Genomic DNA, 14,323 nt, shown 5'->3' on the forward strand with positions numbered 1-14,323 from the left:
TCATACCCATCAGGAAGATCATAATCATGCTCATTCACAAACTAATTTTAATCCGTCGGGTAGCCGTTCGAATCTTTCTATTTCGAATGTATCTACCCACGGTAAATCCTTTGCCGATATCGTAGCAGGAAATTCGAACTCCTCCCCTGTTCGATCCATGGGTACCCATTCTACTTGTTTCAAATCAAATGGAAAAAACCCTACCGCCACAGGTAATTCCGCTTCTTCGTCTACCGGAAATTCCAATAGGAAATCACATGACATGTCTGCCTCTGATTTTAATTTTCTAACTGAACAATTCAATCTAATGATTGATGCAATGTTCAAAGCCACCACTATGACTGAAGCTGTCCAAGTAGGTGTAAAATTTACAAATCAAATTGTTATTGGATTACGTTTTTCTAATGGATCCAAATAATAATTTGAATATTTTAAATTGGAATGCTCGTTCTCTGAATGGTAAAGAGGACGAGCTGTTTAATTTTCTTACGGTTAATAACGTGCATATAGCAGTTATTACCGAAACGTATTTAAAACCTGGATCTAAACTCAAAAGAGATCCTAACTTTTTTGTTTATCGTAATGATCGACTTGATGGGGCATGTGGGGGAGTTGCAATCATCATTCATAGGCGTATAAAACATCAACTGTTTTCATCATTTGAAACTAAAGTTTTTGAAACTTTAGGTGTTTCTGTTGAAACACAGTTTGGTAAATATACTTTCATAGCTGCCTATTTGCCTTTCCAATGCTCTGGGCAGCAAGTTAATTTGCTCCAAACTGACTTGCGTAAATTGACTCGCAATAAGTCAAAATTTTTTGTCATTGGTGACTTTAATGCCAAACATCGGTCATGGAATAATTCTCAAAGTAATTCCAACGGCAGAATTTTATTTGATGAGTGCTCTTCAGGATATTTCTCAATTCAATACCCTGATAGCCCCACATGTTTTTCCTCTTCTAGAAATCCATCTACGATTGATTTGGTCTTAACCGACTCTAGTCATCTTTGTAGCCAACTGATTACTCATGCTGATTTTGATTCTGATCATGTCCCTGTTACATTTCAAATATCCCAAGAAGCGATTCTCAATCCTATCAGCTCCACTTTCAATTATTTACGAGCCGACTGGAATATATATAAAACGTATGTTGACTCCAATCTTGATGTTAACATTTCTTTAGAAACTAAACTTGATATTGACAATGCTCTTGAAACTTTAACAAATTCCATTGTTGAAGCCCGGAGCATTGCAATTCCAAAATGTGAAGTAAAATTTGAATCCGTGATTATAGACGATGATCTTAAACTCTTGATCCGTCTTAAAAACGTGAGGAGAAGGCAATTTCAACGCACTCGCGATCCTGCTATGAAAATTATATGGCAGGATTTGCAGAAAGAAATCAAGAAACGTTTTGCTCAATGAAGAAACAAAAATTTTGAAAATAAAATTTCTCAATTGGACCCTGGCTCTAAGCCCTTTTGGAAATTATCGAAAATCTTGAAAAAAAACCTCAGAAGCCAATATGTACCGGCATTGAAAGAGGAAAACAAATTATTACTAACTAATTGCGAAAAAGCTCAAAAACTTGCTATGCAGTTTGAAAGTGCGCACAATTTTAATTTAGGACTTACTAGTCCAATTGAAAATGAAGTTACTCAGGAGTTCGAAAATATTCTCAGTCAAGAGAACGTTTTCGAAAATGCCTGGGAGACTGATTTGGAAGAGGTGAGAACTATTATTAAAAAAATCAAAAATATGAAAGCTCCTGGCGATGATGGAATTTTCTACATCCTCATCAAGAAACTTCCAGAAAGTAGCTTATCATTTCTAGTTGATATATTTAACAAATGTTTTCAATTAGCATATTTTCCTGACAAATGGAAAAATGCTAAGGTTGTTCCAATTTTAAAACCAGACAAAAATCCTGCAGAAGCTTCTAGCTATCGTCCAATCAGTTTGCTTTCCTCCATCAGTAAACTTTTTGAAAAGGTTATTTTGAACAGAATGATGGCCCACATCAACGAAAATTCAATTTTTGCCAATGAACAGTTCGGATTCCGCCATGGACATTCGACCACTCATCAACTTTTACGTGTAACAAATTTGATCCGTTCCAACAAATCTGAAGGCTATACTACTGGTCTTGCTCTTCTAGATATAGAAAAAGCATTCGACAGTGTTTGGCATGAAGGTTTGATTGTAAAATTAAAAAACTTTAATTTTCCAACATACATTGTTAGAATAATTCAAAGTTATCTGTCAAATCGTACACTTCAGGTTAATTATCAGAACTCCAGATCTGAAAGACTTCCTGTAAGAGCTGGTGTTCCTCAAGGCAGCATTTTGGGACCAATATTATACAATATTTTCACATCTGACTTACCTGAGTTACCTCAGGGATGCCAAAAATCTTTGTTTGCGGATGACACAGGCCTCTCCGCCAAAGGTCGAAGCCTGCGTGTCATCTGTAGTCGATTGCAAAAAAGTTTGGATATTTTTTCTTCATACTTGCAAAAATGGAAGATTTCTCCTAATGCTTCCAAAACTCAACTTATAATATTCCCACATAAACCAAAAGCTCTTTTGTTCTGGCAGCCCTGCCGCCCCGATGAGACGTGAGCCGTGAGTGTTAGTTGACAGCGAGAGGTGAGTTAGAAGGAGTAAGGTAGATGACAGATGTCAAAAAACTGTCATCTGTGACAGATGTAAATAAAAATAATAAAAAAAAAAACAGAAGTAGTGAAAGGAAATTAAAGGTGCGAAAAATTCTTGAGCGCGAAGATTTGTTTTTGGGAATCAATATCCTGAAGTTTTAAATACCGAAATAGTTTACCGAGAAGTGTTAGACGATTTCTACAATAATTAAAACGGATAGATTTCAAGCACAACTGTAAGTAATAGAGACATAATAGAAATAGAACAAACGAAACAAAAACTTGCATATCCCCTGTTTAGTGAGACGTCGACTTGAGGGTTAGACTTTCGGACGTTAGAAAGACAAGAACGATACGAGTTAACCTACATACCACGGAACAAACAGGTAAAACATAGATTAGGAATAAATAAATAAAATTAGTAAGATTGTTAATTTGTGACAGACAACGGACACGACGATTTATAACCGGAGCTTGTTAGTGCAGTTTGTGTACTGCGGAGAGCATTGTAAGTTCTAAGGCAAGTAGGAACGAATAACTTAATATTTACATAAACCTAAATCTATAGGAATCAGTGCGAAGGAGCGTGTAGCCCAGGGTGTAGTCGCTTGGAAGAAAAGGAAGGCTATAGGGACGAAGGCAAACTAAAATTGTAAGTTGAATCATGTGTACAAAAATGTAACATCTTAAATCTGTGCGTACACTGAAACGCAAAAATTTCAATTTCAATTACAGTTTGATCTACCCGTAAAAAGGTTGATTTGCAAAAACCGTTTGTTTTAGCCGATTTGATCCGAACAAAATCAAAAATTTTATATCGGATTCTTCGAGATGGCTTCCTCACCTTCCAAGAACGAGCTATGTTTGTTCTGCTCGATGTCGGAGTCAATGTCTGAGGACGTTGACTGGGTCCAATGTGGGAAATGTAAACACTGGGCACATTTTTCGTGCGCTGGTGTTGACCAAGGGATTGTCAATAGTCATTGGCTTTGCCCACAGTGTGTCCCTAGTAGTGTTCAGCAGCTGAGAGTTCCTGATGCGGCCGACAAGAAGAGGAGTAAGAAGTCCGGCAAGAAAAGCGATGGAGGGTCCAATCAGGGAGTTGGTTCCGACGTTGATCCAGTTGAGAAGCAGTTGGAAGAGGAACAAATAGCCAAGGAGAAGGCCTTCGCGAAGCAGATGGCGGCGCGGAAGAAGTTACTCGCTCGGCAGAAGGCGTGGAAGGAAGAGCAGCTGAAGCAAGAACGGGAGATGCGTGAGCTGGAACTCGAGGTTCAACGCGAGATGGAGGAGCAGCAGTTGCAGCACGAGCAAGAGATGCTAGATGCTCAATTGGCTGCGGAGAGGGATTTTGTGAAGAAGCGGGATGCGATCCGGAAGCAGTTTGCTAGCAGCGTTCATAGGGTCAACGCGTTGAAGGACCAAGAAGGCGCTGTTGGTGGAGCTTCGGCAGACAATCCGAAGCAGAAAGTGCACGAGTGGCTGGACGAGCAGACGGAGATTAGCAAATTGCCGTTGGCCGCTGATTTTCGGGGAGCGTACCCCAAAGGCGATCCGCTGCGAGCGGAGTCAAAGAAAGTCGAGAAGCCGAAACTGATGAAGAAGGTGCGGGAAGTGGTCGAGACCGATTCGGAATCAAGCGACGAAGAAGAAAGCAGCGACTCGTCGGAGGATCGAGTGAGAAGTAGCCGTCATAGCAACAAAGCCGGCAACGGGCCGGGGCGAAGCGTTGGTCGAAGCTCGAGATGTAGCGAAGTTGGCGATAGGTCGGAGCGAGCCGTCGGCCGAATTACGAGAGAGCAGCTGGCCGCTCGGAAAGCGGTGTCGCAGCACCTTCCGAAGTTTCGTGGAGAAGCGGAAGTTTGGCCGCTATTTATCAGCAGCTTCGAACACACTACAGCGGCGTGTGGATTCACGAACTTGGAGAATTTGAAGCGGCTGCAGGACTGTCTGCAAGGAGACGCGCTCGAGGCAGTCAGGAGCCGATTAGTTCTGCCAGATTCAGTTCCGGATGTTATTCGGGACCTTCGAAGCCTGTTCGGGAAGCCCGAGAAGCTGTTGAAGACGCTGCTGACGAAGGTGAGGAGCGCTCCAGCGCCGAGAGCTGATCGGCTGGAGACGTTTATAAATTTTGGTATCACGGTGAAGCAACTGTGCGACCATTTAGAAGCTGCACGACTGACCGACCACCTCAGTAACCCGATGCTGGTGCAGGAGTTAGTAGACAAGTGCCGCCAAGCTACAAGCTGGACTGGGTCCGGTACAAGCGGGGCAGAGTGGACAGTCCGCTGAGGATGTTCACGAAATTTGCCACTGACATTGTGTCCGACGTCTCCGAAGTGGCGGAATTCACCACACTGTCGATGAACGACCGGGTGCGGCCTGGGAAGGAGAATAATCGGAAGAAGGAGTTCGTGCATGTGCACGAGTCTGAGCCGAAGCGAAGTGAAGTGAATCGTAGCGAGGTGGCCAGCCGGCCTTGCTGGATTTGCAGGCGAACCGATCATCTGATTCGGAACTGCGAGGAATTCAGGCGAATGAACATCGCAGAGCGTCTACGAGAAGTCGAGAGGCAGAAACTCTGCGGAGTCTGCCTTAACAAGCACAATGGAAATCGTTGTCCATCCAAAATTCGGTGTGTGATGCGAAATTGTCAGGGAGCTCATCATCCTCTTCTGCACCGGGTAGAAGAATCAGTGCAGCTGCAGAAAGCGAAATCGGACTGCACGGTGATTTTCCGGATGATGCCGGTAACGCTCTACGTCGGCAAGCGACAGTACGATACCGTCGCATTCCTGGACGAAGGATCGTCGGCGACTTTGGTGGACGACGTGGTTGCAAAGCGGCTGAAGGCAGAAGGTACACTCGAGCCGTTGATCGTCACGTGGACCGGCAACATCAACCGGTTTGAGAACGAGTCTCGGAGTGTCGAGATGATGATGTCAGCGAAGGGTTCGAGGGAGAAGTTTCCGCTGATCAACACACGAACGGTGTCTGAGCTGCAGCTTCCGAAGCAGAATGTTCGGTATGCAGAAGTGGTGCAGCGGTACAAGCATCTAGCCGGGGTGCCGACAAAGGACTTTCCGTACGGGGTACCAACGATTCTCATCGGTTTGGACAACCTTCATTTGTTCGCTCCGTTGGAGTCACGTGTAGGGAAACCGAACGAACCAATCGCTGTACGCTCGAAGATGGGCTGGACGATCTACGGTTCCGAGAAGCGAAAGCCCACGGTGCAGACGTACTTGAATCTGCACTCCGTCGCACCGGTGAGCAACCAGGAGCTCCATGACCTGATGCGGCACCAGTACGTGTTGGACGAAACAGCGTGTTCGTCGTTCGCTGTTCCAGAACCGGCGGAAGAGAAGCGGGCTCGAGAAATCCTTGAGACGACGACAAAGCGGATAGGCGATCGTTTCGAAACGGGATTGCTGTGGCGCAAGGACGAGAAAAGATTTCCCGATAGCTACCCAATGGCCGTTCGACGGATGAAAGCCCTCGACCGTAAACTAGAACGCAGTCCAGCGCTGAAGGTGAACGTGTGTCGGCAAATTGAGGAGTACCAGACGAAGGGGTACGCACACAAAGCAACCGACGCCGAGTTAACGGAGACGCCACAAGCTGCTGTGTGGTATCTGCCGCTGAATGTTGTGGTTAATCCACGGAAACCGGGCAAGGTACGCCTGGTCTGGGATGCTGCAGCGTCGGTGAATGGAGTCTCCCTGAATTCGGAGTTGCTCAAGGGTCCGGATATGCTAGTTCCCCTCCCGCGGGTAATTTGCAATTTCCGGGAGCGTCCGGTCGCCTTTGGTGGGGACATACAGGAGATGTACCACCAAATCCGCATCAGAACGGAGGATAAGCAGGCGCAGCGATTCATTTTCCGAGGCAACAGCGACGATGCTCCGCAGGTGTACGTTATGGACGTAGCGACTTTCGGCTCCACATGCTCGCCGAGTTCAGCACAGTTCGTGAAGAACTTAAACGCCGAGCAGTTTTCGGATCAGTACCCGGAGGCTACGGTAGCGATCGTCAAGCGGCATTATGTCGACGACTACTATGACAGCGTGGACACAGTGGAAGAAGCGGTTCAGCGAGCGAACGAGGTGAAATATGTCCACTCCCGCGGAGGTTTCCATATCAGGAACTGGGTGTCCAATTCAGGCGTGTTCCTGGAGAACCTTGGAGAGCGGAGTAGCGAGTCGTCGGTGCATTTCAGCCTGGACAAGAGTACCGAGTACGAGCGTGTACTGGGAATCGTATGGGATACGGTTGAAGACGTTTTCTGCTTCGCCAGCGCATCGAAGTCGGAGTACGCTGAAGTCCTCAGCGGTGATAAACGTCCGACGAAGCGAATCGTGCTTAGCATCGTGATGGCGCAGTTTGATCCGGTGGGGTACCTAGCGCCAGTCACCATACTAGGAAAGATGCTGATTCAGGACCTCTGGCGGACAGGGTGTCAATGGGACGAAGTTGTGGATGAAGCATCGTTCGGCAAGTGGAAACGGTGGACGGACATTCTGGCAGACGTTCGAGCTTTCAAGCTGCCACGCAGCTATTTCGGCAGTGCGCGATCGGAAGAGGTCCAGGATGTGCAGTTGCATATATTTGCGGATGCGAGCGAGACGGCGTATGGATGCGTGGCATACTTTCGAGCCGTAGTACGCGGTGAGGTGATGTGTGCGCTCGTGATGAGCCGAGTGAAGGTGGCACCGTTGAAGCAGCTGTCGATTCCGCGCCTGGAACTTCTAGCAGCCGTGCTCGGCGCACGGATGTCACAGACGGTGTACGAAAACCACAATTTCCACATTACGAAGGTGGTCTTTTGGATCGACGCAGAGGTGGTGTTGTCGTGGATTCGGTCCGATCAGCGCCGCTACAAGCAGTTCGTCGGTTTTCGTATCGGAGAGATCCTGAGCCTAACAAGGCTGGCTGACTGGCGATGGGTGCCGACGAAATTGAACGTGGCAGACCAGCTGACGAAGTGGGGTAAGAACCCGGAAATAGACCCGAACAGCGCGTGGGTACGAGGACAGCAGTTCCTGTACGAGAGTGAGGAGGAATGGCCGAAGAAGAGTTTGCCACCGGCGAACACAATGGAGGAGTTGCGGGTTCACCTACTGCTGCATGATGTGAAGGTTCCAGCGGTACTAGTGGACGCGACCAGATTTTCGAAGTGGACGGTCCTGGTTCGAACGATGGCGTGTGTGATCCGATTCGTTTCGAATTGCAGGCGGAAAAGGGAGAGGCTGCCGATTGAGACGCTGCGGGCAACGAGAAGTCAGCTGAAGGTGCTGATACCAAACGCGGGAGCTTCAGTTCGCATGCCACTGAAGCAAGACGAGTATGAGATAGCGGAGCGCTGCTTGCTGAGGATTGCGCAGTCGGAGAGTTTCGTCGACGAGCTGAAGGTGCTGTCGAGGAACAAAATTCGACCGGCAAGCCAGTGGATGACGATCGAGAAGTCCAGTCCGCTGTACAAGCTGACTCCGCTAGTTGACGAGCATGGCGTGATTCGAATGGAAGGGAGAGTGGAGCGTGCGGAGTTTCTACCGTTCGACTTGCGGTTTCCGGTGATTCTTCCGGATGACCACCGGATCACGAGGCTGATAGTTCAGCATTACCACGAGAGGAGCGGCCACGGATACCGCCAGGCGGTGAAGAACGAGCTGCGACAGCTGTATTACATTCCCCATGTAGACGCGGTGGTAAGGAAGGTGTCGGCATCCTGCATGTGGTGCAAGGTGCATCGTTGTCGTCCTGAAGCTCCGAGGATTTTTTTTTTTTTTTTTTTTTTTTTTTTTTTGTTGGGATTTAAACCACTGCGACCATTAATTGATCTATTGTGGTATACCCTGTTTACTATCGCAACGTGCTCAGTACGGAGAGTTACCATTCAGGATAACTGCCGTTATCTGATGATGCGAGTTATCCCAATCCGGAATGACCTTTAAAATAATTTTTTTTTTTTTTTTTTTTTTTTTTTTTTTTTTTTTTTTTTTTTTTTTTTTTTTTTTTTTTTTCGAGCTCCGAGGATGGCCCCGCTTCCAGTACAGCGAGTAACGCCAAATCTACGTGCATTCAGCTACGTTGGCGTAGATTACCTGGGACCGTACGATGTGACAGTAGGACGTAGGACGGAAAAAAGGTGGAAAAAAGACCTATTAACGAACGCGAGAACGAAGTGGACGTTCAACCCTCCAGCCGCACCGCACATGGGAGGCGTCTGGGAGCGGTTGGTCCGCTCGGTTAAGGAGGCGCTTCGGGCACTTGACGACGGAAGACGGTTGACCGACGAGATTCTGCAGACGGCCATCGTTGAAGCGGAGGACATCATCAACTCCCGTCCGTTGACGTACGTGTCGCAGCAGTCCGACGAAGCAGAAGCACTCACTCCGAACCATTTTCTGAGGGGTGTTTCACCGAACCAGCCATGCGTGGCGCTTCCACCTCCCCATCCAGCGGTGGCCTTGCGGGACGCGTTCCAGCGTTCGCAACAATTGGCTAGCGTGATGTGGGGACGGTGGATAAAGGAGTACGTGCCGTTGTTGAACCAGAGGACGAAATGGTTCGGCGAAGCCAGACCGCTACGTGCAGGAGATCTGGTGTACGTAGTCGAGGGTGCCAACCGGAAGTGCTGGGTCCGTGGAGTAGTAGAGGAAGCCATCAAGTCTGGCGACGGAAGGGTCCGTCAAGCGTGGGTACGTACCAGCACCGGGCGGTACAAGCGAGCGACAGTGAAGCTGGCCAGAATGGAGATAGCGGATGGTAACCCTGAGCCGGATGTGGCTTCCGGGACAGAGTTACGGGCCGGAGAATGTTCTGGCAGCCCTGCCGCCCCGATGAGACGTGAGCCGTGAGTGTTAGTTGACAGCGAGAGGTGAGTTAGAAGGAGTAAGGTAGATGACAGATGTCAAAAAACTGTCATCTGTGACAGATGTAAATAAAAATAATAAAAAAAAAACAGAAGTAGTGAAAGGAAATTAAAGGTGCGAAAAATTCTTGAGCGCGAAGATTTGTTTTTGGGAATCAATATCCTGAAGTTTTAAATACCGAAATAGTTTACCGAGAAGTGTTAGACGATTTCTACAATAATTAAAACGGATAGATTTCAAGCACAACTGTAAGTAATAGAGACATAATAGAAATAGAACAAACGAAACAAAAACTTGCATATCCCCTGTTTAGTGAGACGTCGACTTGAGGGTTAGACTTTCGGACGTTAGAAAGACAAGAACGATACGAGTTAACCTACATACCACGGAACAAACAGGTAAAACATAGATTAGGAATAAATAAATAAAATTAGTAAGATTGTTAATTTGTGACAGACAACGGACACGACGATTTATAACCGGAGCTTGTTAGTGCAGTTTGTGTACTGCGGAGAGCATTGTAAGTTCTAAGGCAAGTAGGAACGAATAACTTAATATTTACATAAACCTAAATCTATAGGAATCAGTGCGAAGGAGCGTGTAGCCCAGGGTGTAGTCGCTTGGAAGAAAAGGAAGGCTATAGGGACGAAGGCAAACTAAAATTGTAAGTTGAATCATGTGTACAAAAATGTAACATCTTAAATCTGTGCGTACACTGAAACGCAAAAATTTCAATTTCAATTACAGTTTGATCTACCCGTAAAAAGGTTGATTTGCAAAAACCGTTTGTTTTAGCCGATTTGATCCGAACATCTTTATTTGAAACCTTCAAGTAGACATGTTGTCACGATGAGAGGGGTTCCAATAAATTGGTCAGATGAAGTTAAGTATCTAGGGCTCATGCTAGATAAGAATTTAACTTTCAAAAATCACATTGAGGGCATTCAAGCTAAATGTAATAAATATGTAAAATGTCTCTATCCCCTTATTAATAGAAAATCAAAACTTTGTCTTAAGAACAAGCTTTTGATATTCAAACAAATTTTCAGGCCAGCCATGTTATATGCTGTACCAATATGGACTAGCTGTTGTAATACCAGGAAGAAAGCTCTGCAGAGAATTCAAAATAAAATTTTGAAAATGATTCTGAGACTTCCTCCCTGGTATAGTACCAATGAGTTACATAGAATATCCAATGTTGAAACATTGGAACAAATGTCAAATACAATCATTAATAATTTCAGGCAAAAATCGTTACAATCTTCTATTGCCACGATTAATGCGTTATATGTTTAGGTTAAGTTAGGTTAAGTATATTAAAAACGTTTTTTTTTTCTCTTATAAGCAGGTAAAATCAACTCACCTGTAAAAAAAAAAACTGAACTGCTACGGCAAATGAAATGTAATATGTTGTTAACAAATTGTTAATTAAATCTTAAATTTGTTTTACCAAATTAAGATGATAGTGTTGTCAAATAACACAGAACACCTAGATATAAGAAATGAATGTAATGTTTGAAATAATACTAATAAAGAAATAAAAAAAAAAAAACAATTTTGAGGATTATGGTACTGATATTAGAGCTTTGGAAGTAACCTAAATGTGGTTGTGTACACAAGATAGCCACAAGACCTCATAGTATATTAAAAGTGTAATAACAAAATATATCTTTGATAAAATATTCCATACTACAATATTTCCTATTGTTAGATCTTTCGTAATAGACACACATCTGTCGGATGTTTCTTATTTTTTCGTTTTGGCATTACGTCCTCACGGGGACAGATCCTAGGAGCGCTGCTTCTCAGCTTATCAATACTGCCACAGTTGTTAACTTAGAGCTTTCTTTGCCAAAGTTACCATTTTCGCATTCGTATATCGACTATATCGTGTGGCAAGTACGATGATACTCTATGCCCAGGGAAGTCAAGGAAATTTACATTACGAAAAGAACCTTGACCGACCTGGAAAAGACACCTTCAGCATGGTTTTGCTTTGTAGCCGCGGACTCTAACCACTCGGCTAAGGAAGCTTGTGGGGTGTACATCCTTTTGGGCCTCGAAGTGTCAGATTAATTTTAAAAACCAAAACAACGTCATGGTATTGAACAAACTATGAAAAATAATTTAAGGTAATAAAAATTAAAATCAGTTTGGCGACAACTATGCTACTAGCGTTCTACTACTAATATTTCTAATCCTTCCTGATGAAAAATCTTACCGCATTTGGTGTTCCCGCATTTGAATTTTGCGTTTCAAACGCACACAGCAATATAGATTTTGGCTATTTATCCATCAGAAAATAGTAAAATTACTTACTGTGAAAAAAGGATCCTTCTGTGCCTTGCGATCGCTTGTGAAACGACATTCTACTTCTCCACATTTCCTGTGATAATCCAATTGTTTTACATATGGGTTCCACCAAACCATCACATTGTAATGGGATTTTGTCGGTTTTCCGTGCTTTCTGTACAACTGAAATTTTCAAACATCCAATAAACTGGTTCTCGGTTTTGTTTAGGAATCAGTTTACTTACATATGTGCACAGAACCAGTAAGAGCGAAAAACTCAACAACAGCAGCTTTCCATTGCGATATCGACCGAGCAACATCATGAACAGATGACTATTCACAGCTTGCAATCACAATGCCAGCGGCTAATTTATCACTTCGTATGCAAAACTATTTAACACATTTCGTTATCAACGAGAGTCAAAGCATTTGTTACGATATTCGTTTTCATTGCTTCTTCCATTGTGGCACATGTCGCCAGATGATAATGATAGAGACAAACCATGGATTGATTTTTTTTAGAAGTTATCGGTTTTCAGTGATTAAAGAATAAGATATATTGATCATAAGATATGCTCACGTTTTTATAAATGTCTTGAAATTACTATATACACATGACTAATAGTGAGTGACAATGTTTGACTATTTACAACAAAATGTTACTATAATCACTTTGTTCAGTTTTAGTGTTTTGTAAGCCGATGATAAACAACTAATAATTCGGATTATCTTTCAAACTCTTACGCTGAAGAGCAATGTTCTTCAGATTTTCGATGTTCTTAAAACATTTATTTTTTTTTCAAATTTGAGCATTTATGTGTAAAGGTGAGAAGAGATTGCTGGCAATTGTAATGAAACAACTTAAGGCAAATATAAGAATTTGAAAAAAAAAATCAAATTTTCTTAACTGTTCTGTATTGTATCTCTCTGCGAAGGTATTTCAATAAGTTTTCGCGAACACCAATATTTTCCAGTAACTATTTTACTTGAGAAGTTCTTCAGGATTTTTTTTGGTTCCATTAGGGAGTTTGGAGCTTAGTAAGTTTTTTTTTTTGAGCTTAGTAAGTAAGTAAATTTGATACCATAGTTGAAATAATAATTGCCACGAATATGCCAGGCAGAAAATCCAGAACTCTGCCAGAAATTCCACTAGAAGCTATTGAAATTTCAACGAATTCAATAATGATTCTGCTAAAACTTTTTTCACAAATCTACAATTTTTACAAATTTGTTTTCCTTCTCGGAGACATCTGAAAAATCATCAATTAGTTGTTGAAAGGAAATTGGTCTTATTTTTTAAGGATTTTGCTTACTTACTTTACTTTTGCTGGCTCTACGTCCTTCAAGACATGACCTGCGCCATAATGTTACGCCAACTAACTCGGTCCATGGCTGCCAACCTCCGATTTCTCGATCGCCCCACACTTCCAAGATCCTGCTCCACTCGGTCAAACCACCAAGCTCGTTGCGCTCCCCTTCGACTTGTACCAGCCGGATTTGAGGTGAACACCATTTTTGCGGGATTGTTGTCCGGCATTCTCACAACGTGTCCCGCCCATCGTACCCTTTCATATTTGGCGACTTTCTGGACACTGGGTTCACCGTAGAGTTGCGCAAGCTCGTGGTTCATTCTTCTCCTCCATACGCTGTTCTCACATACTCCGCCGAAGATCGGCCTAAGCACACGTCGTTCAAAAACTCCTAGCGCTTGCAGGTCCTCTTCGAGCATTGTCCACGTCTCATGCCCGTAGAGGACTACTGGTCTTATCTGCGTCTTGTACATGGTACACTTAGTACGGAAGTGAAGTTTACCAGACCGGAAGGTCTTGTGGAGTCCGTAGTAAGCACGACTTCCGGCAATGATACGTCTTCGAATTTCTCTGCTGCAGTTGTTATCCGACAAATTCGTCCACCACCTCGAACTCATCCCCATCGATCGTCACGCGTTTGCCAATGCGAGCTCTATCGCGCTCGGTTCCTCCAGCCAGCAGATATTTCGTCTTCGACGTATTTACCTTCAATACAACCCGATCTGCTTCACGTCTCAGCCTGGTATACTGTTCAGAAACCACCTGGAACGTTCTTCCGACAATGTCCACGTCGTCAGCAAAGCAGATGGACTGGCTGGATTTATTGAAGATCGTGCCCCGCATGTTGAAGCCCGTCCGTTTCATATATGAAACGTGTTATAACACCTTCTATAGCAATATTGAAAAGGAGGCAGGAAAGACCTCCTGTCGCCTTGTTTTTGTTTGCGTGTTTCAAACGGGTCCGATAATGCACCCGATATCTTCATACAGCACTGTACGCTATCCATCGTAGCTTTGATCAGTCTAGTCAGTTTCCTGGGAAAACCATTCTCGTCCATAATCTTCCATACCTCTTCGCGGTCGATGGTATCATAGGCCGCTTTGAGATCGATGAAGAGGTGATGCGTAGGGACTTGATATTCGCGACACTTTTGGATGATCTTTCGCAACATAAAGATTTTGTCTGT

General features: G+C 44.2%; 1 protein-coding gene across 2 annotated transcripts in view; it reads right to left on the reverse strand.

Moving 5' to 3' along the window:
• Positions 1-12,199, reverse strand: part of LOC5572642 (alpha-(1,3)-fucosyltransferase 10) — a 28,061-nt gene extending 15,862 nt beyond the window's left edge. For both annotated transcript variants that reach the window (XM_021845113.1, XM_001654091.2), the window contains exons 1-2: positions 12,072-12,199; positions 11,854-12,009 (exon numbers count right to left, since the gene is read on the reverse strand). In XM_021845113.1, coding sequence (XP_021700805.1) covers positions 11,854-12,009; positions 12,072-12,149 — 234 coding nt within the window. In that variant the 5' untranslated portion in view covers positions 12,150-12,199. The remainder of the gene's footprint in view (positions 1-11,853; positions 12,010-12,071) is intronic.
• Between the last annotated feature and the right edge of the window lie 2,124 nt (positions 12,200-14,323).

Source organism: Aedes aegypti, chromosome 2 (assembly GCF_002204515.2).
Source record: "Aedes aegypti strain LVP_AGWG chromosome 2, AaegL5.0 Primary Assembly, whole genome shotgun sequence".
In the NCBI taxonomy this organism is placed as follows: Eukaryota; Metazoa; Arthropoda; class Insecta; order Diptera; family Culicidae; genus Aedes; species Aedes aegypti.